The sequence below is a fragment of the Watersipora subatra genome, chromosome 1, assembly GCF_963576615.1.
Source record: "Watersipora subatra chromosome 1, tzWatSuba1.1, whole genome shotgun sequence".
NCBI lineage: Eukaryota > Metazoa > Bryozoa > Gymnolaemata > Cheilostomatida > Watersiporidae > Watersipora > Watersipora subatra.
Genome location: NC_088708.1, coordinates 15,558,002 through 15,585,321, shown reverse-complemented (window position 1 = coordinate 15,585,321; position 27,320 = coordinate 15,558,002). Strand labels below are relative to the sequence as shown.

Genomic DNA, 27,320 nt, shown 5'->3' with positions numbered 1-27,320 from the left:
TTTAACAGCATTCAAAAATAGATACAACAACCATATGAGCTTTTTCAGAAATGAAAATAAAAGGACTATTATGTTGTTAAGCCAATTCATGTAAAGCCTGAGAGATGAAGGAGAGACGTTCAATGTAACCTGGAAAGTTATTAAAAAGGCAAGACCATACTCCACAACTAATAAGTGATGCAAACTTTGCCTGGTTGAAAAGCATCTCATAATTTACAATAACTATTTTGGCACCCTCAACACTGGAAATGAGCCAATCAGTGCTTGCAAATACAGAAGAAAACACTTTTAGCACATTTAGTGTTCCACGACATATAGATAGTTCATCACTCCTACATTATATAAGTTTGTATTTATATTTGGTATTGCGTTGGTATCAGTGCATGCAAATACAGAAGAAAACACTTATTGCATTAGGTTAGCACATTTAAATATTGAGCTTTTCTTCTGGTAGCTATCAGCTGATATTTACAGTAAAACTGCATAGATTTAGTATGGTTTTAGCACCTGATGAGTAGGGTTAGATCAAATTTAAAGCTGATTTTAATTTTATTGTAGACGATACAAACAATGTTTTAGTGCAATAAAATCTAGCCACTCTATAACTTGTTTTATCACCCATGATATGTGTAAGCTCTTTTTGATTTATTACGGTAAATATATCTTGGCCCAAAAATGTACACTCATCATATCAGCAATGACCTGTAGCCATGACTTTATGGCCTGAGTTTACTCCACTTATCAAGTTTTAACTTATTGACAATCGATGCGCATTCTTTATTTTTTGCTCTAGAATAAACAATTTTTGATCATTTTAATTCAGTTTCCGCTGTCCTTGCTTTCTAGTGACAGCTTACAATAGTTACTTGGCAAATCACCCTAACCAATGTGGTTTGAAAAAGCCACATTCCGCAATATCTGTGTAATTTACCGTACATTTAGTGTGTCTGCTGTAGGAAAAGTGTACAGATACAGAACGACAACTCAACAGGATGTCTATGGCTAGAGGTACTTACTTTTTCATGTGATACTTTGCACTGAGAACAACTAATTGTGGATATATCGATTGTTGTTTTAGAGTTTTTAATAACAGTTGTGGTTGTATTGCTTTATTTGATGATATGCTCAATCCGATGCTATGTGCTTTGTGTAGGTATTTTCATTGTTGGTGCAAAACGAACCCCATTTGGAACCTTTGGTGGCAAGCTGAAGGATCATACAGCTACAGATCTTGCTGCCGCAGCCACTGCTGCTGCATTGAAGAGTGCAGGCATAGCTGCGGAGCAGGTTGACACAGCTGTCTGTGGCAATGTTTGCTCGGTGGGCTCCCTATCCTGCTCCCTAGTTCATCCTTGTCTCCAACTCCCATTTTCTCTCTGTTTCACCGCTCTCCGATTCTTTTGTTATTCTCTGTCTCATCTCTCTCTCCTACTCCCTGGTTCCTTCTGTATCATATTTCCTTCCAACTCCTTGGTTCCCCTCTGCATCATCTCTCTCTCTCCAACTTCTTGGTTCCTCTATGTATCATCTCTCTCCAACTCCTTGGTTTCCCCTCTGTATCATCTCTCTCTCTCCAACTTCTTGGTTCCCCTCTGTATTATCACTCTCTCCAACTCCCCAGTTCTTCCCTGTCTTATCTTTCTCTTCCAAATCATCCAATCATCTCTGTCTCTCAGTTTCTCAGATTATTTGTTTATTTGCTATGAAGAATAGCATCTGTGTTAGTCAGCCTGCTTTAGCATCAGGTTCCTTCAATACTGAACTTTCACAATGAATTTATTTACCGTACTTTTCGGACTATCAACCGCACCCCTATATAAGCCGTTTTTGCTTTATTTTCCAAAAAACGATAATAAAACAATACATAGGTCGTACCTTTGTATAGACCGCAGAACTAAGGGCGGTCCTTTTTAACACAGCAGCAACTGTGCTGTTTAAAACGGAACAGTGTCTAACGGCACTGTTTCGTATTAACTGACGCTTTTTAACCTAGTGTCTAACGGAACGGTATCGTTAGGCATTGTTTCGTATTTTCTTTCATCGCTCAAGGCGCATTAACCGTAGATTATGGTTAATGTGCCCTCGCGGTCAAAGAAAAAGCCGCAGAATAGCCGCACCGTTATATAAGCCGCATGGCTCAAATCATCAGAAAAAAGTAGCGGCTAGTAGTCCGAAAAGTACGGTACATAAACTGCTCTATCTCACTGTAAGCAACTTGGCTGTGTGTATTAGATGCTCTAGCTCAAAGTAAGAGGGTCCTACCATGTTTTATGACGATTTTGATGACCTGATGAGAGGAATAATTGAAAAGTGACAGACGAGACGACCATTTATCACTGTAGGTGGTGATGATTTTGTAATTAGGATTAATAACTGCCTTATAAGTTGTCCATAAATCAACACGATCAAACGAAACTTCACTAGTTTCGGTTTAAAGCATCTGGCTCAGCATTTATAGGCTAACAGGTAATTTATGTAAACAGCTATGAAATGCCACTATACACTGACAGCAAATCAGTTTCCAAGTCTGTGACTGACAGTGATTATTGAAGACAATCTCGGTCTATTTTCAGTACAGAAAGTGTAGCCCTAAAAAACCTAAGACGCTTGTCACTCTTCGCGGAGTAATCAGCAATGCTCCCAAACATCACTCATAAGTTTGTGAAGGTCGCTGGTTGAATCATGCTTTTGACCCGAGCCGTATAGCTTCAAACCGGAAACAAAAATGCTTGTTTCCAAACAAACCCGATCGACATACTGATCTCGAATAGACTTTTCTTACCTCGTGCTCAATATCTCACTTTTTTGCATCTACTTTACACTTGAAAAAAAAATTATTTGTAGTTTCTTGTAGAGAATTTTGTCTTCTTTCAAATGGTGTATATTGCAGCAATCAATTTCAGAGCGACTGCCAATAAGAGTAATTTTTGTTGGTTAATGTTGCGGCCTCTCCATTATAACTTACATAAAAAATAGTGAGCGTGGCCTGTTTGTTTGGAATAGAGCGAGCTCCCATATAGAGCTATACGGCTCTGCTTTTGACTAGCAGAAGTTCAAGCTGAGCAGGTTTCAGGTTTTCAACGCAACCCAGTGCCACCAGATTTAATATTTGTATCAAAATAACGAATGTGAAAAAAGAGGTTGTTTTGGTTATCTAAGGAAAACGGTGATGATTGTGACGGCAGTGATTTTAAAAGTGACGACTGTGATTTTAAAAGTGACTATTCTGACGACGACTTTGTATGGTAGGACCCCCAATAAGTATAGTTTGATCAAGCTATAAACCATACCTATTTTGAACCATGCTTGAAACTTCATAACAAGAGTTACTCATCAGAGGCCTGAATGTATGTTTCCAACAAGTGGTTTTGTATGCTTCTGTTAACCTTTTGCTTGCCAATAACTTGCTCGCTGTTATAAAACAGTGAACTGCAAGCTAACTTTTCTTACGCTGCTTTCAAAGATTTGACGGCAAAAATTGCTTCTCGGAATCATTGCATGTAGGTAACCACACCCTAACTATGCTGTTACGTGATGAGATGCAGTTGTTCATGCAGTTGTACCAACAGTAGTCATTGCAGATTATGGATATTGAGTGCTCAGATTAACATAATTTGTTGGTTAATTTAAAAGTGTGTATGTAGATTGGCATTCTGAAGGGAGACATCTTTCTTTCCCAATCCTAATCGTACGGCTTCCTACTTATAATAAATAAAATCTTCAGGTCATTATATCCTGTTCTATAGGTAGGAAGAGAAGGAAATAGAGATCGGATGTTATTATTAGTTGTCTTACTATTGGTTGCTTTGTAGACATCTGTGCATGGCCCGTACATTGCTCGACACATGGCACTCCAAGCTGGGGTGAAAATAGAAACACCCTGTTTGACTGTTAACAGACTTTGTGGCTCGGGTTTCCAGTCTATAGTGAACGGAGCACAGGAACTGCAGCTCAGCGAAAGTGAGATTGCTGTATGCGCTGGTGCAGAAAACATGAGCATGGCACCATATGCTCTCAGAGGTGCTAGATTTGGCACCAAATTAGGTGTTGATCTCAAAGTAAGTTGTATCATTGTTTCTCCGTGCATTGCACAACTTGCATTCTCAAAGTTTTACAACCTGTATACCCGCGTAATGCGTTATTGTAAACAGATGATTTTGGAGAAAATCTCAAAATGAAGCCTTACTAGGCGTTATGAGTTTAAGGTAGGTATTGTGACCACGTCTGAGAATGGAATGCTGGCGACTGAAATAATGATGGATGGAGAGAATATGAGAGTTCTTGATTCTTTTGAGTCGGAGTTGAAAAACTTGACTCATCAAAGACTAATATAAAAGATCTATGTAAATTTTATGTATTTTAATCGCCTCCCTGAGTGCAGTTTCTATTTTTATCACTGCTTAGCATGTACATGCACAATGTCAGATTTGTTTTCTCTTGACTATGTTGTAACCATGGAAACTGTTAGTTCACTTTACTTATAGCTTGAGGATTCACTGTGGGCTACACTTACAGACCATGGAATCAAAACTCCCATGGGAATGACTGCTGAAAACCTTGCAGAGAAATATAACATCAGTAGAGAGGAATGTGATAAATATGCATTGGCTTCTCAAGAGAGGTGATTCTGTGTTACGTGACTTTACTAGCTAGCTAGCTTTGTAATTTCGTAGCTAATAAATTGTATAACTTTTGTTATACAATTTATGTATCGGCCTGGTCTTTTCTTTTACAACTTTATAGGCCGTTATGTGCTGACTGATGAAAGGAGATTAGAGTATCCTAAGAACTCTCCTACCTCGATTCACTTAGAATTCACAAACCTCCTTTGTTACTAAGTTGGGTGAGCAATTCGCTGGAGCGATGTGGGTGGTAGTGTGCAGTTGCAGTTGGCCATCAACTATATGTGCAGTTGGTGCATAGAGCTTCCTGTGATGTATCACCTACAGTATACATGTATGTCCCATGGAAATAATACATCATTTTAACAGCAATGCTTAAGATGTCTCAGCAAATCTAAACATATATTCTTGAGTTAACATATCTCTGCACGTGGGAGAATATTTCTTCATATGTCAACATATCCTTTTGTGTGTCAACATATCCTTTCATGTGTCAACGTATCTCTTCATATGTCAATGTATCTCTTCATATGTCAATATATCTCTTCATACGTCAACCTATCTCTTCATATGTCAACATATCCTTTCATGTGTCAACATATCCTTTTATGTGTCAATATATCCTTTCATATGTCAATGTATCCTTTCATATGTCAACGTATCCCTTCATATGTCAACATATCTCTTTGTGTGTCAACATATAGCACAATTTCCATTTCCCATTTAATAGATGGAAACTAGCGAATGGTGAAGGGAGATTTGAACAGGAAATGGCTCCCATTATTCTCAAATCCAGAAAAGGCGAGGAGGAGTTTAAGGTTGACGAGCATCCAAAGACGACAACATTAGAAAGGATGAGCAAGCTTCCACCTGTCTTTAAAAAGGATGGCACTGTCAATGCAGGCAATGCATCTGTAAGTAGTTTAGAAGACACCTGCTTAGCTTGTCTATCAGGCAGTTGACAGGTGCTAGGAATCATCGTTCAGTCCGGTCATCAGAAGAGTACTTTGCATACGGAACATGTTTAGATAAATGTATATTTAACTTTCAGTAAAAAAGGTTGAACTTGAAATCTAGAGCGATATTAAAAAGGCCAAGAACATGTTAAATGCTATGAGAATACAGTCAAACATGGATAACTCGCCCACGGATAGCTCAAACACATGGTTAATTCGAACGGTTTCTTTGGTCCGTTCCCACGTAATGATAAATTGCTATAGATAACTCGAACTCAACACTGTTAACTCGAACTGTTTTTTGCCCAACGGCTACCGAAACGGTTGTTATCGCTTTAGAAAATCACTTTATTCCAAGCCATAGAGGTAAACCTCAACTTTTTGTAATTCATAAGCGTCGTTATTACCACCATCGGCAAAATATTTTTGTCAATGACTTTTCTAAAGGTTTGGTGAAATTTGATTTATACAAAACATCCGCTTAGCGATCACCCTTCGGAAGCGAGGTAAAGTGAGGTATTCTTTGCATAAACTTCAAGAAAAATCGACAAAATTGATCGTGAGTAAAACGCTCAAAAGAAAAAGATGTCTTTTCTTTTGAGCATTTCAACAACGATCAAGTTTTGCCAATGTCAATCTAAAAAACGTCCTGGCAATAACATCACCTCAAACAACGAACCAATCTCAAGTGATAGAAAAATCTCTATACTTCTTGGTAAAAACGTTTTAAACTTTACATTAGAAGCATTTAATTTGAAACAAGCTATTTGTGCTTTTGGTTTATATTATAGTTTGTATATGTACATGTATCTACTAATAAATAAGTAAATACATGGACTTGTGACAGTGCTCTGATAACTTGGACGCTCTGATAATTTGAACACTTTCGCTCGGTCCCGTGAAGTTCGAGTTATCCATGTTTGACTGTAGTTTTGTACTTGTTAAGATAACTGGGAGTTATCTTAAACTGTCATTTTAAATTAGCACACTAAGATTTTGTAATCTATACCATGTTATATGTATAGTTTTCATAATTAATAACAATCAACTGCACAGATATTTAATGGTTGACTTTGTACAGCATGGCTGATTATCATCTGTACAACACACTGTAACGATTGTATCTGTACAACACCCTAATGATTGTATCTGTGCAACACACTGTAATGATTGTCTTTGTATCGCTGTTTGTAGTAGTAACAGTGCCACATATACACACACTGTCATAGTGTATAGGTAGATACCAGGTGATCCTCTTCTTGTCATACCTGGTTCATGTATATTTGTTTTATTTATTCACCCCCTTTGTTCAACCTAGTCAAAAACAATAGCAAGCTCACATTGCTGTCGACTCTTTTCCAGTACCAGTGCTGCTGCCAACAAATGTATTAACAGAGATTTGATTTTTAAAACCCAATAAGGTATCTCCTAGCAAGCTCAGATTATGTCTCTACTAGACGTAGCAACGCATCCACTCGGCTGTCACTATATAGGCGGCAATAATGCGCTGTTTTTTCTACTACAGGGAATCTGTGATGGTGCGGGTTCTATTGTTCTGGCCAGTGAAGATGCTGTTAAAGCCCACAATCTCAAACCACTTGCAAGGCTTGTCAACTACCATGTGTCTGGTAACCTTTCAGTTTCATGAGTTGTTCTTTGCATGGTCAATTGGCTTGTCTGGTTTATTGCTCCGAAAAGAAGCGTTGACTGAGGGTTTCATATTTTTAATTGATACACTATACAGGATGTGATCCACACATTATGGGGATTGGCCCTGTTCCAGCAATTCGTCAGCTTCTCTCTAAGACAGGCTACCAGTTGAGCGATGTTGACATGGTAGAGGTGTGTGCTGCTACTTTCTTTTTGCCTGTTATCTAGATCTGTTTTTGTATGTATTTGCCAAAATGTTGCAGGCACATGTGCTAAATTTTTAGTATTCTCTTCTGTAAAAACATGCAATCCTGCTTGTTTTATGTAGTTTGTGGTTTATCCTTATTATGTCGGTTGAGACAAGTCATTAATACTTAGGTTTTTCTATTCTGAATACTTTGGAGTCGTTTCCTTGTTGTATCTTTGACCTCAATACATATACATATAAGATCATTAACATGATAACAAAACCTATGATTGGTTCATAACAGTATAGTTTTACATTCTAAGGAGGCAAGGTAATTATTGTTCTTAGATGTTACTGACACCATTGCATGCCTGGCTTTATTTCAGTATATCTGTTTAGATTAATGAAGCATTCGCCCCTCAGACTCTTGCCTGTATGAAAGAGCTTGGGCTAGAGCATGAGAAAACAAATGTGAACGGTGGAGCCATAGCCATGGGTCATCCAGTCGGTGCCTCCGGGAGTAGAATCACTGCTCACCTCTGCTATGAGCTGCAGTAAGTCTAAGTTTACAATCATAGTTTGTTTACAATCATTCAGTAAGACTCAAGTCGTTGCCCTTTGCGCAACATTATATTATATTTTAAAATCTTTTAAATCAAGTAGTTTTCTTCGCAACTATCTTACCTGTGCATCATACTAGTTCATAGCCATAGTTAATAGGTAATTTCTAGAATTACTGTTACTGTCGCCTGTTAGTATGCGGATAGTGTATGGTAGTGCTGGGAACAAGTAATAATACTCGTTGAACTCGCGGGTTTATCTTCTCTTGAGTCTCGGGTAATAGAAATTTTGAGCATTTCGATCTGGCGGGTTCGGGTTTTGGCACACGGATCCATCGAGTAGAGTGGACAAAAACTCGGTCTATTGCGCTCTAAGCACTGTCCTGTTAATGCTGCGAGCACGAATATCGGTTGATAAAAAATAGTAAAAATAATAAATGAACTGAATAAAAGTACAATTGCATTGAAAATTCTTAGATATGTCTGATGTTTGAAAATTTCAGACATAGGTAAAACCTGTACCAACAAACCCGATACCCGAAAAACCCGTTGGCCAAGAAGTACTCGTGCCAAGCACTTCCAGCTACCTGATAATCAAAAAACTCAAACGGAAGAGGGCGAGTCTAAACTCGTTGGCCAAGAAGTACTTGGCCAACTAGGGTTGTAATCTATGGTGTTAGCTAGTTATATACAAGATGTGCTTTTTTATACTAATGAAGCCATGCACCCTGATTGGTTCCCACACTGCAGCTGAACCGGCTAACACCAGAAGCTTCATTTGAGAAAAGCAAAAGAAGTAACTGAAGTCAAAAAGAATGCGATTAGAATTTCAGCCATGATCGATTTGGTTTGGCCACATGCTGCCAAAGCTGTATTTTGATTTGACAACTTATTATTTGTGAATATCATATTAGCTTTACTTTGCTACAAATAGGTGATTTTATTGTGATTCAGACTGCAACAAGTTGGAATACTCAGACAATAAGAGTGGAATAGCTAAAATGATGCCAATTTACTTAGTTCAGACCTGTGTGGCACCTTGCAAAATGGATTGCTTTCGTTGAGAAATGTGCGCTTTGAAAATTTTGGTTTGGGCAGCCACCACTGAGCCATCTTACACAGTAAATTAATAACATACCTGGTACCGTGGTATAAGGTTTGAAAGGTTTAACAGAGGCTGAGACTGACTTTTTATGACAATGTTTGAGAGACCGCAGCTTTAATGATAGGTAATTTACATGTAAAAGAGTTTTTTATAATCATTTTGTAAGCTTTAGGATTCCCTCAGAATGTGAGGCGTTTTGATTCCAATTGTGCATTCCTCACAATTTGAAGAAAATGCTTGTGGTTTTATATTGATCGGGGTATATAAGAGTACATAACAATTTGGTCACTTAGAGCGGATAAGCGCATGCGTCGAGATGCATCATTAAAATCTATGACACGAGATATAACAAATGCTTGCTATAGCAAATGCATTTTATGTACGTGAAGTGTTTAATTGGATTTGATCAATGATAGAGTAATTACTCTTTCAGTCACATCGCTGAAAGTGACATGCAGAGGACAACTCCATTCTGTAAACCTGCTTAGGATTAAATGAATGCTCATCGTATAACCCATTCCAAGACAATATTTTTTCAATTTTGCGTGTGCTCTTTTAGGGTAAATGCAGAGAATCTGCAAGTACCATTAGAGTGACCTACCTACTGACCACTTAGCTATATGCTTTACTAAAACTTCCACTTCAATAAGTGTAGATTTTTATTAAAGTGACTACAGCTCACAATGTTTTCAAACCCTCCATAACGAAAAGGCTAGGTCTCGTCTATTACCTGGTTACCATCTTTGAAAATGAAGACAATCATGTTTTTTTCAGAATGAGTTTTAAAATGTTGATATCTATCAAAAAGCAATTAGTGTATTATAAGAGTGTATATTTATTATTAGTAGTTGTGTGATGATGCAGTTTCTTTTAAAGTTATGGTATAAAGTTGATCAATCTTGTTACGTAATCTTGAAGAAATCTATTTTTTTATTTCTCAGTATATCCGCAATTGCTGGGAGGAATGGATGAATGAACATACTCATTGCCATGTTTTATTACTGAGGAAAGTTTACATTGCACCGTTCTGTTTTTATATGTTGATTTTTAGACAAAATATCACTCAATTTTACAATTCAAATCTATGCGTCATATATGATTTGCTGTATATTTTTCCATTTGGAGGTACCGTCCCAGATTTTCCATATTTTGTAGAATTTATCAGTAGATGTATGTAACAGGAAAGACTAAACCTTAGAAACAATGCGCAAAATAGTTTATTTTTAAATAATAAATTGGAAAAATATCTGGTTACACTAGTGATAATAAATTAAAATCAAAGACATATTGGTCATTGGTGGTCATATGCAGGCAGAAATTGCATATGTTGCTATGGTGACTGACACATGTACAACACCTACTTGCAGGCGCACGCAGAAACGATTAGCCATTGGCTCAGCTTGCATCGGTGGAGGACAAGGAATCGCCCTTCTCTTGGAAAGATGCTGAAGAGACAAGTGTTTTCACAATAACCTATTTTTCAGATTTACACTATGATTCCTTTCTTGATCAGATTAAATAAAATTTATCACAGTAAAATTCATAACTAGTAGAACAGTTTTAATCATAAAAGGCATTTCCGATCAGCCAACATGATCATCCATCACACTAATCTAAACATGATTAGAACTACATAAATAAAAAGGTAGTCTCAAGATGCTTTAGATAAGTCCCAGCTAGGATTAACTAACATGCATTAGGGTTACAGCTAAATGGTAGCTCCTGAGACCTTGCCATATTAGGCAATGGAGGCCACGGTGGCATAGGTTGCAGCGGAAATGGTCTCCTTTGGTAGTAGGAACTCGTGTATGGGAAAGGGTTTGGCGTAAGAGACAGAGGGCTGTAAGTATAAGGTCTCAGACGCCCGACATTTCGTCTGAACCTACTTTGGGCTACAATAGAGAACATGCAATTTCTAGAACGGATTCAATATAAAGAACAAATGTAAGCAAATGTTTACTGGATACACTAGAGATCTAATGATTTTACATGTACTCCAACTAGAGAATAGAAGATGGTTTGCGGACCCCATCAAACTGTCAAGGTGAGCTGCATGTTTGCGATAAATTTTAGCGAGAGAACAAAACTCCCTGATGAAGCTGTAATATGAGCTTACCAGACTGTGGTTGCCACATGGTTGACAGAGTTGGCTTAGGTAAAGATGGGTAGTCATCTTTAACAGATTTTTCCACTTCGTTCTTTGGCGCTACACTCACACCCTGCAGCATAATTTGTTAGCCAAGAAAACACAGTATCTCATCTGCTACTAGTTAAAATTATTAACTAGTTCTGGAAGCGAGAGCTACTAAGCTTGTACAATACACGCTCCTATAACACGACGTAAAAACTTCCATATACGTTTAACATGGTGTCAAGTCGATGGAAGTTCTCAAATTCAATTGGAATAATGAGTCTTGTAGTTAGCCTTAAAATATCGCTTTCTCACTTGCTGCACTTGGAGAGAAAATGACATATATCTCTATCATATATACATGCACTCTGGCAGTCCAGTTCACGGTGGGAAGGTGTTAAGTGTGTCGATAAGGCACAGAAAATCAGTAGCCACCCAATTGCCATTCAGAATTGGGGTGTTACAGTGTTGGTGGACCAATTTGAGTGTGGCAAGTTGGAGTATCGTCAAAAGCTATATTTTATCCTAACTTTGAACCCTGGAGATGAATAGAAGGGACAACTCTCTTATTATAGTCAAATTTGTTTTACTTCATTGTAGGTGTATAAAATATTTTTATTATTTTTCCTTTGCAGAATAAATTTTGCTGTCTAGAAAAAAATGAAATAATTGTAAATAGATCTTGGAGGTGTCCGCTCCCCTCAACTTATTGCACAATTACTGCAATCAAAGATCATATACCGAGTAAAAGCGATAAAAAGAAGAAAAGTTGTCGATACAAACCAATACTGCAGTAACATTACAGCTAATCTACAGTATATATATATTTCCCAAAGTATATCTGTCATTCTGCTATAGATATAGATAGAGCTATAGCGTACGCTGATTATTTTATCGATGCGGCCATGCGTTACGATGCCCCTGTTAGGAAATATTTTTTGTAAGGTTCAATCACTATATCTGGGGTCAAGGCCAATTCTTCTCACGCAAACAATTGTATTATCTTGATCAAGAATGGCCTCTACATTATCTCACCGTTTGGTCAGACAAAGACAGTCCGATATCTCACATTTACATTTGTACCAGTGTCGAGAGGTACCAGTATCGTCATATCATTAAAGTTTTGATGGATGGCTTCTGGTGGAACAGTAACCTTTTTTATACACACGCACTTCTATGCAAGAATTATCATCAATTCAACATGTTCAGGATTTTTATTTTGTTTCCTCAGTTCGTATTAATTGTATCATTACAGAATCATCTTCTATTGTAATCGTAGCAAAACAGGCTTAATTTAGCTATTACTTGCTAATTATTGGGGGTCCTCCCATGTTTTGTGACGATTCTGACGACCGGACGATAGGGATATTTAAAAAGTGACAGAGGAGACGACCATTTATCAATGTAGGAGACGAGGTGACGATGATTATGTAAGTAGGATTACTAAAGGTACAGCTACAAAATCACAAAAAACGCAGAATTAATCGGTCGAAATTCACAGAATTATTTGAGCTGTGCATTCCCACCAAGTTCGTTGACGAAACGCTTTTAACAGATTAAACAAATTATTAGCGAGCACGATTCTAGCAGCTTTAGCAATTAGTATAGTCCAAGACATGTATCGCGACACACAATAAAAGTACGAAAGCAATTCAACATAGAACACACGATGTAACTGTTTAAGTTGCACTATTGTTGGTGAGCGAGCACGACTTTAGCAAATTTTAAGATATATGTAGTCCGAGAACATAATGCGACACGCAAGAAAAATATTACAGAAATTCACCATAGTAAATACGATGCAACCGACTTGATTGCGCTAAAGATGGCAACATTTCCTACCACAAAACTTTTGCTGCTAAAAAGGAAATACAATTAAAAAATAAACAATTTGTAGCTATAGCGTCCAAACAATAAATGCATACAATAACGCAATCTAAGCAGTTGCATTGTGTGTACTATGTTGAATTGCACTTATACTTTTATTGTGTGTCATTATACGTCTCTTGGACTATACTAATTGCAAAAGCTGCTGGAATCGTGCTCGCTAGCATGATTCTAGCAGCGCAGAATAATTCTGTGTGTTTCAATCATTTCGTGATTTTGGTTAGAACCAACGAAAAATTTGTTACGTGTACCTTTACTAACTTATTAGTTGTCCATAAATCAACACGTTCAACCGAAACTTCACTAATTTTGGTTTGAAGCATCTGGCCCAGCATTTATAGACTGCCAAATAATTAAAGTAAACAGCAATGAAATGCCAGGACATTGACAGCAAATCCGTTTCCAAGTCTGTGACTGACAGTGATTATTAAAGACAATCTCGGTCTATTTTCAGTACAAGAAATGTAGCCCTAAAACCTAAGACGGCTGTCACTCTTCGTGGAGTAATCAGCAACGCTCCCAAACATCACTAATAAGTTTGTGAAGGTCGATGGTTGAGCCATGCTTGTGGTTAGCAGAAGTTCAAACTGAGCAAGTTTCAGGTTTTTAACGCAACCCAGCACCACCAGAATGGATATTTGTATTAAAATAACGAATGTGAAGAAAGAGGTTGTTTTGGTTACCAACTTGAAAAAGGTGACAGTGATTTTAAAAGTGACGACAGTGATTTTAAAAGTGACTATTCTGACGACAATTTTGTGTGGTAGGACCCCCATTATTTCACATTTACATATAAACCTTTTAAGTCTTTTTATTTCTTTTAATTTAGTTGTCCTGCACGAAACATTTTTCTCATGATATGAAGTTTAAAAGTTGTTTGACAAAGTTTGAAAACCTTTACAGTTGTTTTTATTTCCTCTCTTAATTTTTTTCAATTACACAAAACACGTTTCTCATGATATGTAGTTTGAAAGTTAGAATGGCAAATGTTGTTTATGTTAAATACAAACCAATTTTCTGATCAAAAACTTTTTTATTACTCGGGCAACGCCGGGTAGCACAGCTAGTAAATTATAGGTTGGGTCTAATTTTTACCTTTTTCAAGATCCAAATAGGTAAGCTTTGAAAGATATTGGAATGAATTAGACAATTTACATGTATTTTACGGTTTTTATAATGTAAAATCCCTACAACGAATACGCTCCCGGAACGGATTATTTATGTCGGAGAGTTTACTGTATTAGCAAAACACTAAAGAGTATAGTAAGCCTGAGAAGACAAACCTGGCTCAACATATTCGTGCTAACAGAAGCTGGATTTAGACTTGTAGAGGAAGGAAGACAACTGGAGTGGTCTCTAGTGCTCGGCAATCGGTGAAGACCTAAAACCATATGGCATGTCATATACAAATCTGTTCTATCTATATCAACACTGTTTAAAAAAAATTGACAATCTTTACAGTTGTTTTATTTTTTCTCTCAAATCATTTGAACTGCACAAAAAACGCTTTCTCATGATATGAAGTTTAAAAGTTAGAATGGTAAATGTTGTGTATGTTAAATAAAAGTAAATTTTCTATCCAAAGACTTTTTTATTACCTGGGCAATGCCATGCATTCAGTAGTAATAATATAAATTTGTATAATTTTCAAGAAACGAAAAAACAAATGTTAATATTTTATAACAAATGTTAGTTATTATCGCTGTGGCAATGCAGCTGATGATCAACGACGGCTAACTAAAAGATCTTATTACCAAATGTTTTTCTTTAATGCAAAACTTTTGTAGAACTTTGACTAAGATAGCCTAATATTAGTTACCAAAACCAATCTTATGACTAATGTAAGTATAGATGATTTGTTATTGGTACAAATATTTCAATTACGCGATGCTAAGGAATTCAAGTATATAAGTTCTGCTGTCTATCATTACGAGCATTGTCCAATGGACAGTAAGTTTATTACTACTAAATTTTGAATTTTTTCTCACCAATCTTTCTTAAATATCACAAAACAGCACATGCAGAATTTCCAACTTATAGTTGACAAAACTATCCATTAAAACATATCAAATAGGTTTTTCAGCAACTACACATCATATCTGCAGTGAAGTTATAGTATGACCAATTTAACTTGTGAGTCTAATGTACAATAGATAAACTGTTTATTAATTCTAAACTGTGTATCGACTGGCACATCCTGAGGCACATCAAATCGATTGCGTACTAAAACATGCTTGTGTAAACAGGTGCTTTGTACACCAACATTAGGTCAAACCAGATCATCTAGAAAACTAAAAGCACAAAACTCAAAACTTTTATTACAGAATAACTAAAAAAAGAACCATGACAAGAGTGTGTGAAGATATCAGAATGAATCACATACTTGAAACTCTGTCTTGCTGAGACCTGGCTTGAGAGGGCAAGGTCCACTCCCTCGGACTGCTACGCCTGTTTATTGTCCAGAAGCAGCCTTTGTTGCCGATTTTCTCATCACCAACCGCAATCTTTCTAAACCATTTCTGGTAGAGAGCATGCCTCACAGAACTCTAACGGTCAATAAAAACAACCGATAACCATTGATCAATGCTCCAACACCAAGAAAATAAATAAAAACGGTTGTCACTCCCTAATGAAGCCAACTTCTGATACCACAAAGTTCTGTAAAATTATGAACTTCAACAACAACTGAGTACGCAACGAGCAGATAAATTGTGTGCTAACATGTAACAGGTGACATCTCATATGAATCCAACAAAACAAACATCCTTTCACGTACCCTCCAGCTATTAGTGGACAGTTTATCCATAAATGCAAAGTATGGATATCGCAACCTGCGATGGGAACGCAAAATAGAAGATACAGTATGAAAAACAGTCTGTATCTACCAGCTGATGACCACTAGCAGGTGCTCATCCCAAAACAAAACTCATTACCTTTTAATAACAGTTGCCGATGCAGACATAAACAGAGAAACTATAAATCAAATCAAATAGTCTTACATTGTCCCACCATCAAAAACCATATAATCAAATAATTTAAATTAGGAGATTCCACAGAAGATTCTTGTGCAGAGCTGAAGGCTGTTAAATACATTTTATGTGTGTGGAAATTGACCTGCCTAAGGAACAAATATGAGATGGCCTATATACATGTACCATGTTGGTAAATGTGAAACAAAACGCACAATCCTAAACTTTCTAGTATGAAAAATGGATGAAACGAGCGAAACATCACACGAATTTTAGTAAGACAAATCATCTTTACTTGAAATGTACGTTGCAGATCTGGCAGTTTAAAATGTAGTATATCTGCAAAGAGTGCCATTCAGTATTATAGCAGTCAAAGGTGAGGCAAATTAAATTACTGGTTCTCTCTCTACGTCAACGTGTGTCTCACCAAGTTTTTGTAGAGACAAACTCACATAATATCAGTGTAAACTTGCTGAACCTGAAGTAGCTCATCTGGGCTTTCGTCTATAGCTCTGGCAACCAGCTCGACCAATTTTTCTTCAGGTTTTAAGAGTTGAGTGCCTGCAACATATGACATATTGCTTGCTGCAACATACAACATATCACTTGCCGCAACATGTGACATATTGCTTAGTGCAGCATACGACATATCATTTGCTGCAACATATGACATACCGCTTGCGACAACATTCGACGTATTGACTACTGCAGCATATGACATATGTCAGATATCATGATATCACATCATTTCTTGCTACAACACACAATATATACCATGATAGTGATATATCACATATCGCTTGCTGCAACATGTGGCATATCGCTTACTGCAGCATATAACATATCACTTGCCACAAAATACAACATATCACTTAGTGCAACATACGACATATCGCTTGCTGTAACATATAACATATCACTTATTGCAACATACAGCATATTGCTTGCTGCATCATACAACATATCGCTTATTGCAACATACGAAATATTGCTTGCAGCATCATACGACATATCACCTATTGCAACATGTGACATATTGCTTGCTGCATCATACGACATATCGCTTATTGCAACATACGACATGGTGCTTGCTGCATCATACGACATATCACTTATTGCAACATACGACATATTGCTTGCTGCAACATACGACATATCACTTATTGCAACATGTGACATATTGCTTGCTGCACCCTGCATGAAGATCATACACTATGAATTAGAAAGACATCCGAGTGTTGGTGAATCCACTCTATTATTTAGCAATTACACGAGATTATTGCTTTGATAATATAGAAACTCTCGCTAACTGATATTAGCGATGAGTATGGTGCTGACCCATTGACCATGCAGCCCCTGTACTAGCGACTAGCAAATACAAATGTACAGTCAGCCAAACCTTGTTTTTTAAAAGAGAAGTATGTCATGCAGACTATAAAACGGAAGTATGTCATGCAGACTATAATACAAAAGAATTCAGGAACCAGTAAAATACAGCTGGTATTCAAAATCAATTTAGATATCTATGCGTTAATTGAAACGGAACACCTCTGTTATGTTTCTCAATAACTTGAAGTTTATAGTGTGGTTATTTTAAGGTTTGAAAAACTGAGTCCTTCCAGTGTTTGAATGACAGTAGTAGTTTATTCATAACTTGAGATTAAACTGATGAGTACAGAATATGATTTCATTTATATAGTAATTTGTTAGCTTTATAGCTAGAAAAAACATAAGTATCAAAAAGCTTTATTGAATGATGAAAATATAGCCTCTAGCTTTTCAATAATAGAATAATCGATTTCTTTGCTTTCAAGTATCTCAACAACATTACAGTTAGTACTAACCAAGCCAATCTATCAAGAAACAGAAAATATCTTTATAAGCATGTACCACGAATATAATTGTATTTTATTTACCTATTGGTAGTTCTGTGCCTGGTTTATGGTCCCTGAGAAGTGGGTAACTGTGTGCATGCACTACATAGACAGGTTGCGGATTGACTGTACGAAGAGATGGCGAAATATCATTAGAAAACTCAAAGCCTTCCAGTTTATCCACTATTGGCGCATCATTAGGGGTAGACAACTCCTGTGTTGTTCCAGGTGCAAAACAATACTTAGGATCCGGTTTAACTTTACTAAGGAAGACGTTCGCCTTTCGTAAGATATCACATTCCTCCTGCTACAGTACACAGTATATATCATGATAGTAAGATGTCATATTCCTCCTGCTACAGTACACAGTATATACCATGATAGTAAGATATCACATTCCTCCTGCTACAGTACACAATATATACCATGATAGTAAGATATCACATTCTTCCTACTACAGTACACATTATTAACCATGATAGTAAGATATCATATTCCTCCTGCTACAGTACACAGTATATACCGTGATAGTAAGATATCACATTCCTCCTGGTACAGCACACAGTATATACCATAAGTATATCCCATATGTAAGGAGTTGCTACTGTAGGAATAAACATATCAGGTAATCTACACTTATTTATTTTATACAAAAGTATGAGGAAACATGCTCTATGTAAGGAGTTGTTACAGATACCACATGCGGTATGTAAGGAGTTGCTACAGATACCACATGCGGTATGTAAGGAGTTGCTACAGATACCACATGCGGTATGTAAGGAGTTGTTACAGATACCACATGCGGTATGTAAGGAGTTGCTACAGATACCACATGCGGTATGTAAGGAGTTGCTACAGATACCACATGCGGTATGTAAGGAGTTGTTACAGATACCACAACATATTCTTCAGTCTAGTCCTTATTATTAAGAGAGTATTTATGAGAAATTCAGTGTACTTAATATATCACTAGGTTTTTTTACATACAGTTTATGGTGTGAAGTAGTTTGAAATGTATAAAAATTAATCTTTTAATTTTGGAATGTAATATAAATATTATTCGCATTATATGCAATGAAAAAACAATTCGGAATTCGAACAACTCCCCTTTCAAGCAGCCTTCTGTACAAGACAGAGGTTCAAAGCTGAGGTTTAACTGTATTACTGATAGCAGCATCTGGAGAAGTTAATGACATACTTGAAGGGGACTTTACTCTATTTTAAGAGTTCAGTGGTTAATTAAAGAATGCTACAGCTTGCAGTGATATATAAAGTTAATACAGTGAAACACGGATAACTCAAACTTCAAGGGACCGAGCAAAAGTGTTCGAGTTATTAGAGCGTTCAAGTTATCAGGACAGTCATAAGTGCACGTATTTATCAGTAGATACATGTACATATACAAACTATATATCAATCAAAAGCATAGATTACTTGTTGCAAGTTAAAGGGTCTCTCGTGTGAAGTTTTAAATATTTTTAATCAAAAAGTATAGATATTTTTCTATTACTTGAGATTTGTTTGTTGCTTTAGGTGATGTGACTGCCAGGACGTTCTCAGATTAAAATTGGCAAAACTTGATCGCGGTTAAAACGTTAAGAAAAAATACATACGTATTTTTTTACCGAGCGTTTTAACCAAGATCAATTTTGCAGTAAATCAGTTATTACAAAACTGCTTTACTATTAAAAACCCATTATCAATTTTGCCGATATTACTTTAAAGTTATCCAAATTTCACCTCGCTTTTCTTGCTTTCGGAAGGCTTATCGCTAAGCAGATGTTTGGTAAAATTTGATTTTTGCAAACCTTTAGAAAAGTCGTTAATGAAAATATTTGCCGATGTTGGTAATAACAAGGCCTAAGAACTACTAAAAGTCGATGTTTATCTCTATGGCTTGGAATAAAGTGATATTCTAAAGCGATAGTAACAACCGTCTCGGTAACCGTTTGGAAAAAACTGTTCGAGTTAACGGAGTTTCGGTCGAGTTATCTAAAGCCATTTATCATTGCGTGGGAACGGACCAAGCAAATCCATTCGAGTTAACCATGTGTTCGATATATCCGAGGACGATTTATCCGAGTTTCACTGTATATCTCTATGTGTGCTATAAGGATAGAAGGAAAATCAATCTACTAATAGGAATTACCCTGCTAGAGCTGAATTACTGCTAGAGCTACTACATAATGATTACATATCGATTTGTGAAAACTATCAACTCCCTTGTAAATTCGAATTCTCAACACATTGCACCCTTTTTCTGTCTATCATTATAAACTTCTACCTCAGTAAATAGAATATACTCTGACAGTGCAGAATTCTCCAGCTTCCTTTTGATCGATATTCTTCTCTCTTTTATCAAGTCGATGCTGGCTGGTGTATTGGCAGCTACATGCAATACAATTAATAGCAAAATCGGAGTATACATATCATGACAATAATAAATTTCATGATATTAATTTAATTATTCTGGTATGACACTTACCCGAGCTTGAGCTAGCGGGTTGATGAACTATTGTATTGCTGATATCACCTAAAGGTGAAGGTTGTGATTTTTCTTCTGCGCAAACTGTACTGCCTACAAATTCAATATCATCATGCTGTCGAACAATCATGTCCTGCTTTCGTCTATGCTTTTTAGGCTTGGTGCTACAGCAGGATATTCCAGTACCATCAATGCTCTGATGAGGCATTTGAAACCTGCTGCTGTCATCAGATGTTTCCTGACTTGTTGGGTTTCCCAGCCAAGACATATACCCCATCGCTGCGGCAATGTCAGAGTCATCAAAAAGGTCCAATGGAATGACAGTGATGTTATCTATGGCAGAATCATCAGAATCTATTGGAGTAGCTGTTGTTTGCATGGTCACCTTGAGAAGACAGGCTTATCTGTTGCTGATCATATACATATCAGTCAAACTGCAAGATAAGCAATAGGTGGAAGGAAAATTATAGTGCAACGAGATAATCCCACGACTAAACGAGCGGAAGCGAAGTTTGAGAGTTTTTATGATAAATGCATGTGCACACAACTTACGAAAATTATTCATCAACATTGAGACGTACCCTTGAATCAAAATTTCATCAACAAATTTAACCAATCGTTTTGTAGATTAGTTAAAGTATAATAACGATACAAAATACATACAAACCTATTTAAATATGTTACCAAGTCTTTGTAAACCGTTGGTATTATCTTAAAACTTACCCATCTGATCGGATCATACACAAATAGACAGATTCATTTGGCCGAAAATCGTTATTAAAACTTGCTAAGCCTCACTTTTATCAAAGTTAAGACCCGAAATTGAAACGCCGAGCGACAGGGATAGAACGATTAAGTCGTGCGCAGTTCACGAAAAAAACGTGCACATTTTACCAGTCTATAGCATTGTCGAATTGCCGAAGGTTTCCGTCACTAACGTAGGAGTACTGAAATCGTTTCATCTTTGCCGATTTCAATGTATCTGACTTTTTAGAAACATTCGAGTACTTTGGTATTCTAACTGATGTCCAACGCAGTGTAAGTAAAGGAAATGACGATGAAATTTTTTCCAACGATTCTTATGAGATTACGATATTTAATTATAAGTTTGAATATTATTCTTGATACTTCTTGATATTGTTAGCAATGACGTTTAGAAATGTAAACAAAATTGTGCATTGGTTTTCTATTATTACTGTATTACTATTACTAAGTTTGGATATTCTTTTTGATGCTTCTTGATATTGTTAGCTATGACGTTTTTAAATGTAAACAAAATTGTTCATTGGTTTTCTATTATTACTGTATTACTACATTAACAATATTGGTTATTCTAATAATATCAGTGCATTTTACTTCTAATATTGCATTTCTCTATTGCAGGGCAGATATATAAACATATAATCTTTTCCTTTCATTATTGCTGTTTGTCATGACCAAAACTTTTTTAAATAGATTTTCTAAAAATCTATATAAATATCACTTCTTGATATTGTTAGCTATGACGTTTTGAAATGTAAACAAAATTGTGCATTGGTTTTATACTATTACTATATTAATATTATTGGTTATTCTAATAATATCAGTGCATTTTACTTCTAATATTGGCCAATAATGCATTTCTCCTATTGCTGGGGGAGAGATATAAACATATAATCTTTTCCTTTCATTATTGCTGTTTGTTGTATATAATAACACCCACACCCAGTACATCACAGCTACCATTGCAGTTATCCTATTGCACTGCAGTGCCATTTGACTGCTAATATTGCATTTCTCAACCATCAGTACCCTTTCTTTTTTCCAATATCACTTTGGTCGTGGGGTGTATGACAGTGGAATTTCTAGTAGATGTATTCTCATAGAGTATTCTCATAGAGTATTATCATAGAGTATTATCATAGAGTATTATCATAGAGTATTCTCATAGAGTATCTTCATACTCTCCTTAAAAACATTGTTTGCGTAACAATAAGTAACAATTGCTGCTTTATTATTTACAAATAATAAAGCAGCAATTATTTACAAATATTTATTACAAATATTTATTACAAATATTTCACTGTCAAACATTCATGAATTGATTTGTGTTATTTTAAGTGTGTCAGGGGAGGAGTGGTCATAGTACGGCTATTGAGACCAAAGAACTGTCAAGGAACAGACATCTACAAGGGACAAACGATAAAAAATATCCAAAACAGCCAATCAACAAACAACAGTAAAACAATCACTCGACAGAACAGAGCTGTTGCAACCACTTTAAAGTCAAAGACCAACTGCATGCTTAATCAACGCTAACAAACTAGCACATTGTGACAGCAACAGCCAACACAAAGAGTACAAAAACAGCAAAATAATCTCATTGTGTCAGAGTAACTGGCTTGAAACAAAAACTGGTGGGCATAGCTCTACCGACTGCGCATAGCTAGAAAATTTCACAACTATTTGTACTTTTCAACAGGTTACATAGTGTACACATTAATAATCGTAAGAAACAATTGTAAAGTATCCATTCATACACACATGTAGTATAAAAACCATGAAAGTTGAATAACTTAACTGAGTAGTACTAACTCTGTATGATCCAATTGAGACACATGAGTCTTTATGTATAATGCTAAACCTTTAGTGCTTTACATGTACAAGCTATCTCTATCAAGAAATCCCACTTTGTGATTGCATGTGTGTTGTGTCTGGTAGTTTCTGGTAGTCTGCGGAAACACTGCGTTTCCTCATGTTTTGACCGATTTTGTCCAAGCTTCAAACGCATATGCTCTGGTTGTAACTCTGATGGCACTCTGTTGTAACTCTGTTGACACTCTGTTGGCACTCTGTTGTAACTCTGTTGGCACTCTGTTGTAACTCTGTTGGCACTCTGTTCGATCCGCCAGGTTGTCAAAAATATTTAGTTTAAAAACTCTACCCGGTTACCAAGAACCAGCCACTTCAACATCCATCTGATTAAGTGGCTGGCGGTTTTTTGGCCAGCCATTTACTATGTATGATTTGATCATACTCCCTACTGACTAAGTTTGCACTGTATGGGCAGTAGTCACCGAGGTAAGCACTACTCAAAGCATCAGCAATAAACATCATGCTGCCAGGTTTGTGAATCATGTCATAATCATACAGTAGAGTTTGAAGACTCATTCTTTGGGACCTAGGTGTGAGGTCGTTCAACTCTTTCTTCTTGATGCCAAGCAATGATAAATGATCAGTTTCCACCATTATTTTCTGACCATAAATGTATTGGTGAAACCTAATTAACTTATATTGTATGGCTAGAATATCCTTTTTTATTTGTGCGTAAGCCTTTTGGGCACTAGTTAAGCTACAACCTGCAAACTCTACTGGTTGACCATTTTGCAGAATAGTTGCTCCTATACCATTTCATGAGCAACCAACACTTAGTGTTATTGGTTGATTAGGATCAAACATTTTGAGTAACTGGCCACTACTAAGTAATGATTTTAACTGTTCAAGTGACTTTTCTTGTTCAGTTCTCCAAGACCACTGAACATCTTTTTTTGTAAGATTCCTAAGGGTAGCTGTAACCTCAGCCAAATGGGGACAAAACTGTGGCCATGCCTAGCAACCTACGCAAATCCTCTCGGCACTTTGGCGTGGGCATATCAATAATAGCTTTGATTTTTGCTGGGTCAGGCCGTATTACCCCTTGTCCTATTATGTGCCCCACGTATTTGAGTTGTGACTGTTCAAATCTACAGTCTGTTAGATTGAGTTTGAGATTGACTTCTTTACATTTGGTCAACATTTTTCGAAGTATAGCATCATGCTTCGTTTTTGTAGGTGCATGAACTAGCAAATCATCCACAAACGTTTCTACCCCATCAATATCGGAAAATATTTCGCTGACAGTTCTATGGAAAACTTCCGGAGCTGAACTTATTACAAATGGTAGCCTAAAAAATCTGCACCTCTCAAAAGGAGTTGCAAATGTTGTAAGAAAACTGCTCTCACTGTCAAGTTCAAGTGGCAAAACCCCTGAGTTGCAACTAATGAAGAGAAAACCCTCGACTGTGATAATTTTGAAAATATCTCAGTAGCGGTTGGCAAAGCCAAGTGTTCTCGTCTAATACACCTATTTAGCTCGGTGGGGTAAGAAAACCGCGTAGTGATCCGTCAGGCTTCAACACATTCACAATGGGATAAACCCACTCAGTAAGCGTTTTAACCTTGGTTATTTTTACCTTTAGATTCCATTAAGTCAAAGGTGCTTTTTAATGAGTCTCTCAACCTAAATGGAACACTCTTGGGGCTCAGTGCTACTGGCTTGCTACCCTCTTTGATTGTCAAGGTATGCATGCTGGGTAATTTGCCCAATCCTTTAAAAATGCCGAATTGCCCAATCCTTTAAAATCAGATACAACAGAATTATTGGCTACAGCAAATGCGGTTTCTACTAAATTGATAGTGATACAAATACGGAGGCCTAAAAGGGTTGTCTCTCCTTGCTCAATAACTATACAATCATGTGAGGTAAAAGTGTGCCTGTATTCAAGTATGAGTGCTACTTTTCCTATTACCGTGAGTGCGTGTCCACTGAATGAAGTTTATGTTTGGCTATGTTTCTCTATTTCAGTGTTGCTAAGAATCAGGCTATCGTAAATTGCTTTGGGCATTACGTTGCTACAAAGTGTCTACTTTAATTCTGAGTTTGTTGCCCTCACAGTTAGCTGTTAAATACCATTCTTTAGTGTTTGACTGACCTTTTACTTTATGTAGCTTGCCTGAGTTAGTCAGAGTTGTCTCTCCTGTAGTACTTGCATACTTTGCTAAAATGTCCCTTATAGTGGCAACTTTTGCAGAATTTGTGTATGCTGAACATCTTCTAGCCGGGTGTGAATCATCACAATTTTTGCAGTTAGTTACCATCTTCTGTTGCTGACCACCATATGCTTGTTGACCATTCTGTTGAAGTGAGTTGCATGTCTGTTGCACATCTATGGTGTGTACCTGAACAACCGGTTGTATCTGTTGAGCATCTATGACGTGCGCCTTAGTAATTGACTCTGTATTTGACATCTTAAAGCCATTCATGTACTGCTTTGTTGCCTCATACCTTTGATAAACTTTGATGCACTTAGCTAAAGTAAGCTGCTCTGGTACGTTAAACAACTCACCTCTTACTGACTCTGATCTAATACCAAATAAAATTCTGTCTTTTAAAGCTTTATCGTTCTCTGCCTCATGAATGTTGCATGTTGTGATTAGGCTTCCGAGTGATGATAAAAACCTATCAAACGATTCATTTGTCTGTTGTACCCGGCTATAATACTTGTACTGTTCAAATTTCTCCTTGACTTTGGAAGCGAGGTCACTAGTAAATACATTTGTGACAGGTCTTATCTTTTTTTTTGTTGGTCGCTGATAAGTCAAATGTCCTAAACAGCTCCTGACCTTCGATTCCAAGGATTGTGAGTGGAGTAGCCACCTGTACACTCTCTTCTTTATTATTCTTTTTTGTTGCTGTCATATAAAAGTCAGTGCTCCAACTACGCTGTCCAAATCCTGCTAGCGTCACTTAGATTTTGAGCAGAGTTCCCTGCCAGGAAATTTAGAGGCGGTCTAAAAAAACCGCTATCAGCCATGTTCGCAAAGTTGCGCCCTCACTGTATGGTAGGTGTAGTTCTAACGTCCTGACACCATGTTAAATTGCTTGTAGTATGTATTATATATGAGATAAGTGAGAGTTCAGGATGTGTATGTGTGTATGTTTGACTGACTAAACAACTGACCACAAAATAGTAATATACAGAATAATAAATTAGCTATACAGAATAATACGGGATAATAAACTAGCTATACAGGAATATGACTTTAGCAGTATTAGTCACACAAATATAACAGATCTGTAGCAATTTGCATTGAAACTCTAAGTGTGCTGCGGGCTCTTTGATTGAAAAGGAAAAAAATGCTGGGCGACGTCAGGTTTGATGCTACTCAACGCTAGACTAAAGTTGCTTAGCCTCTTTTTACCCCTTTTACTGAACTTTAACTATTTACATTCATCCTGTAATTGTGGGTTATTTAAACACATTAGTCAGCAGCAAGGGCCAAACTTATACCACCAAACTAAAACGCATGGCCTTGAAACAACAAACAGTTGAGCGATTTGCAAATAGAAAAAAAGATGGGATATACAATGTACACCGTATCTTACCATTGATAGAGGAGAGCGCATCTATTGAAAACAGAGCTGCTGCAAATGTCTACAATCTTTCCAAACATTAAATCATCAAGTATACAACAGATCTGAAATGTTCCAGTAGGTGCAAATGTAACTTAACATTTTGAATACCAAAGGCAATAGCAAGTAGATCGTTGAGGGTTGAGAAAAACCTCATCAGCGACTTCCAGTGTTGGTTGGCTCAAAATTAGATTTTCTATAAAATGAAAAAGTAATTGGTACATGAAATTATGAACTGCTTTTACAGAGTTTATATTGCTGGTGATCAATTAGTGTACTAATACCCATGAATGCACAGAAAACCTAAAATATAACATATCTCGGATGTCTATACATTCTTTAACTTTCCGACAGAAGTTTTAGGTTGTTGGTCAATCAAGTGTCCATTCAATAGTCAAGGTTAAGTCTCAGCTATTATTTTGCGCGAGTGTTACCGGGAAATACCAACACTAACCCCGTAAGACCTTCATCTGCAAAGCCCATTTTAGTACTGTTAGTTTTACACTACAATTGTTGGTAGCACAAGTATAGCAAAGATGAGATGTTATGATAGTTTTATAATATAGAATAGGCTTGTTTCTTGCTTATCTGCTTACTTGTGAGTGAAAGAATAGGAATAGATTTCTTCATTCATTAGACTTTGTTTTAGTTCAACATTTTTTGCTGTTAATCTTTATAATAAT

General features: G+C 36.7%; 2 protein-coding genes and 1 pseudogene across 3 annotated transcripts; 1 reads left to right on the top strand and 2 right to left on the bottom strand.

The window, feature by feature from the left end:
- The first annotated feature begins 956 nt into the window (after window positions 1–956).
- On the top strand, window positions 957–10,704 carry LOC137396781 (3-ketoacyl-CoA thiolase, mitochondrial-like). The gene is made up of 9 exons (XM_068083093.1): window positions 957–1,008; window positions 1,154–1,320; window positions 3,813–4,058; window positions 4,485–4,621; window positions 5,353–5,536; window positions 7,104–7,206; window positions 7,323–7,420; window positions 7,815–7,969; window positions 10,448–10,704. Exons 1-9 carry the CDS (start codon window positions 993–995, stop codon window positions 10,527–10,529), a joined length of 1,188 nt encoding a protein of 395 aa, XP_067939194.1. The 5' UTR covers window positions 957–992; the 3' UTR covers window positions 10,530–10,704.
- Window positions 10,705–10,831: 127 nt separating this feature from the next.
- LOC137396791 (uncharacterized) lies at window positions 10,832–21,837 on the bottom strand. 2 transcript variants are annotated; one of them, XM_068083103.1, is made up of 8 exons: window positions 20,427–21,837; window positions 20,226–20,329; window positions 17,984–18,248; window positions 16,520–16,628; window positions 15,482–15,644; window positions 14,382–14,479; window positions 11,197–11,299; window positions 10,832–10,972 (listed from the first exon to the last, which is right to left on the bottom strand). In XM_068083103.1, the coding sequence occupies exons 1-5, from the start codon at window positions 20,803–20,805 to the stop codon at window positions 15,635–15,637; spliced, it is 867 nt and encodes a 288-aa protein (XP_067939204.1). In that variant the 5' UTR covers window positions 20,806–21,837; the 3' UTR covers window positions 10,832–10,972; window positions 11,197–11,299; window positions 14,382–14,479; window positions 15,482–15,634. The 2 variants fall into 2 exon arrangements, with proteins under 2 accessions (XP_067939204.1, XP_067939210.1); XM_068083109.1 differs by having other exon boundaries at window positions 17,984–18,245.
- A 3,239-nt stretch (window positions 21,838–25,076) lies between these two features.
- Window positions 25,077–26,038, bottom strand: LOC137404254 (uncharacterized; annotated as a pseudogene).
- Window positions 26,039–27,320: the final 1,282 nt, after the last annotated feature.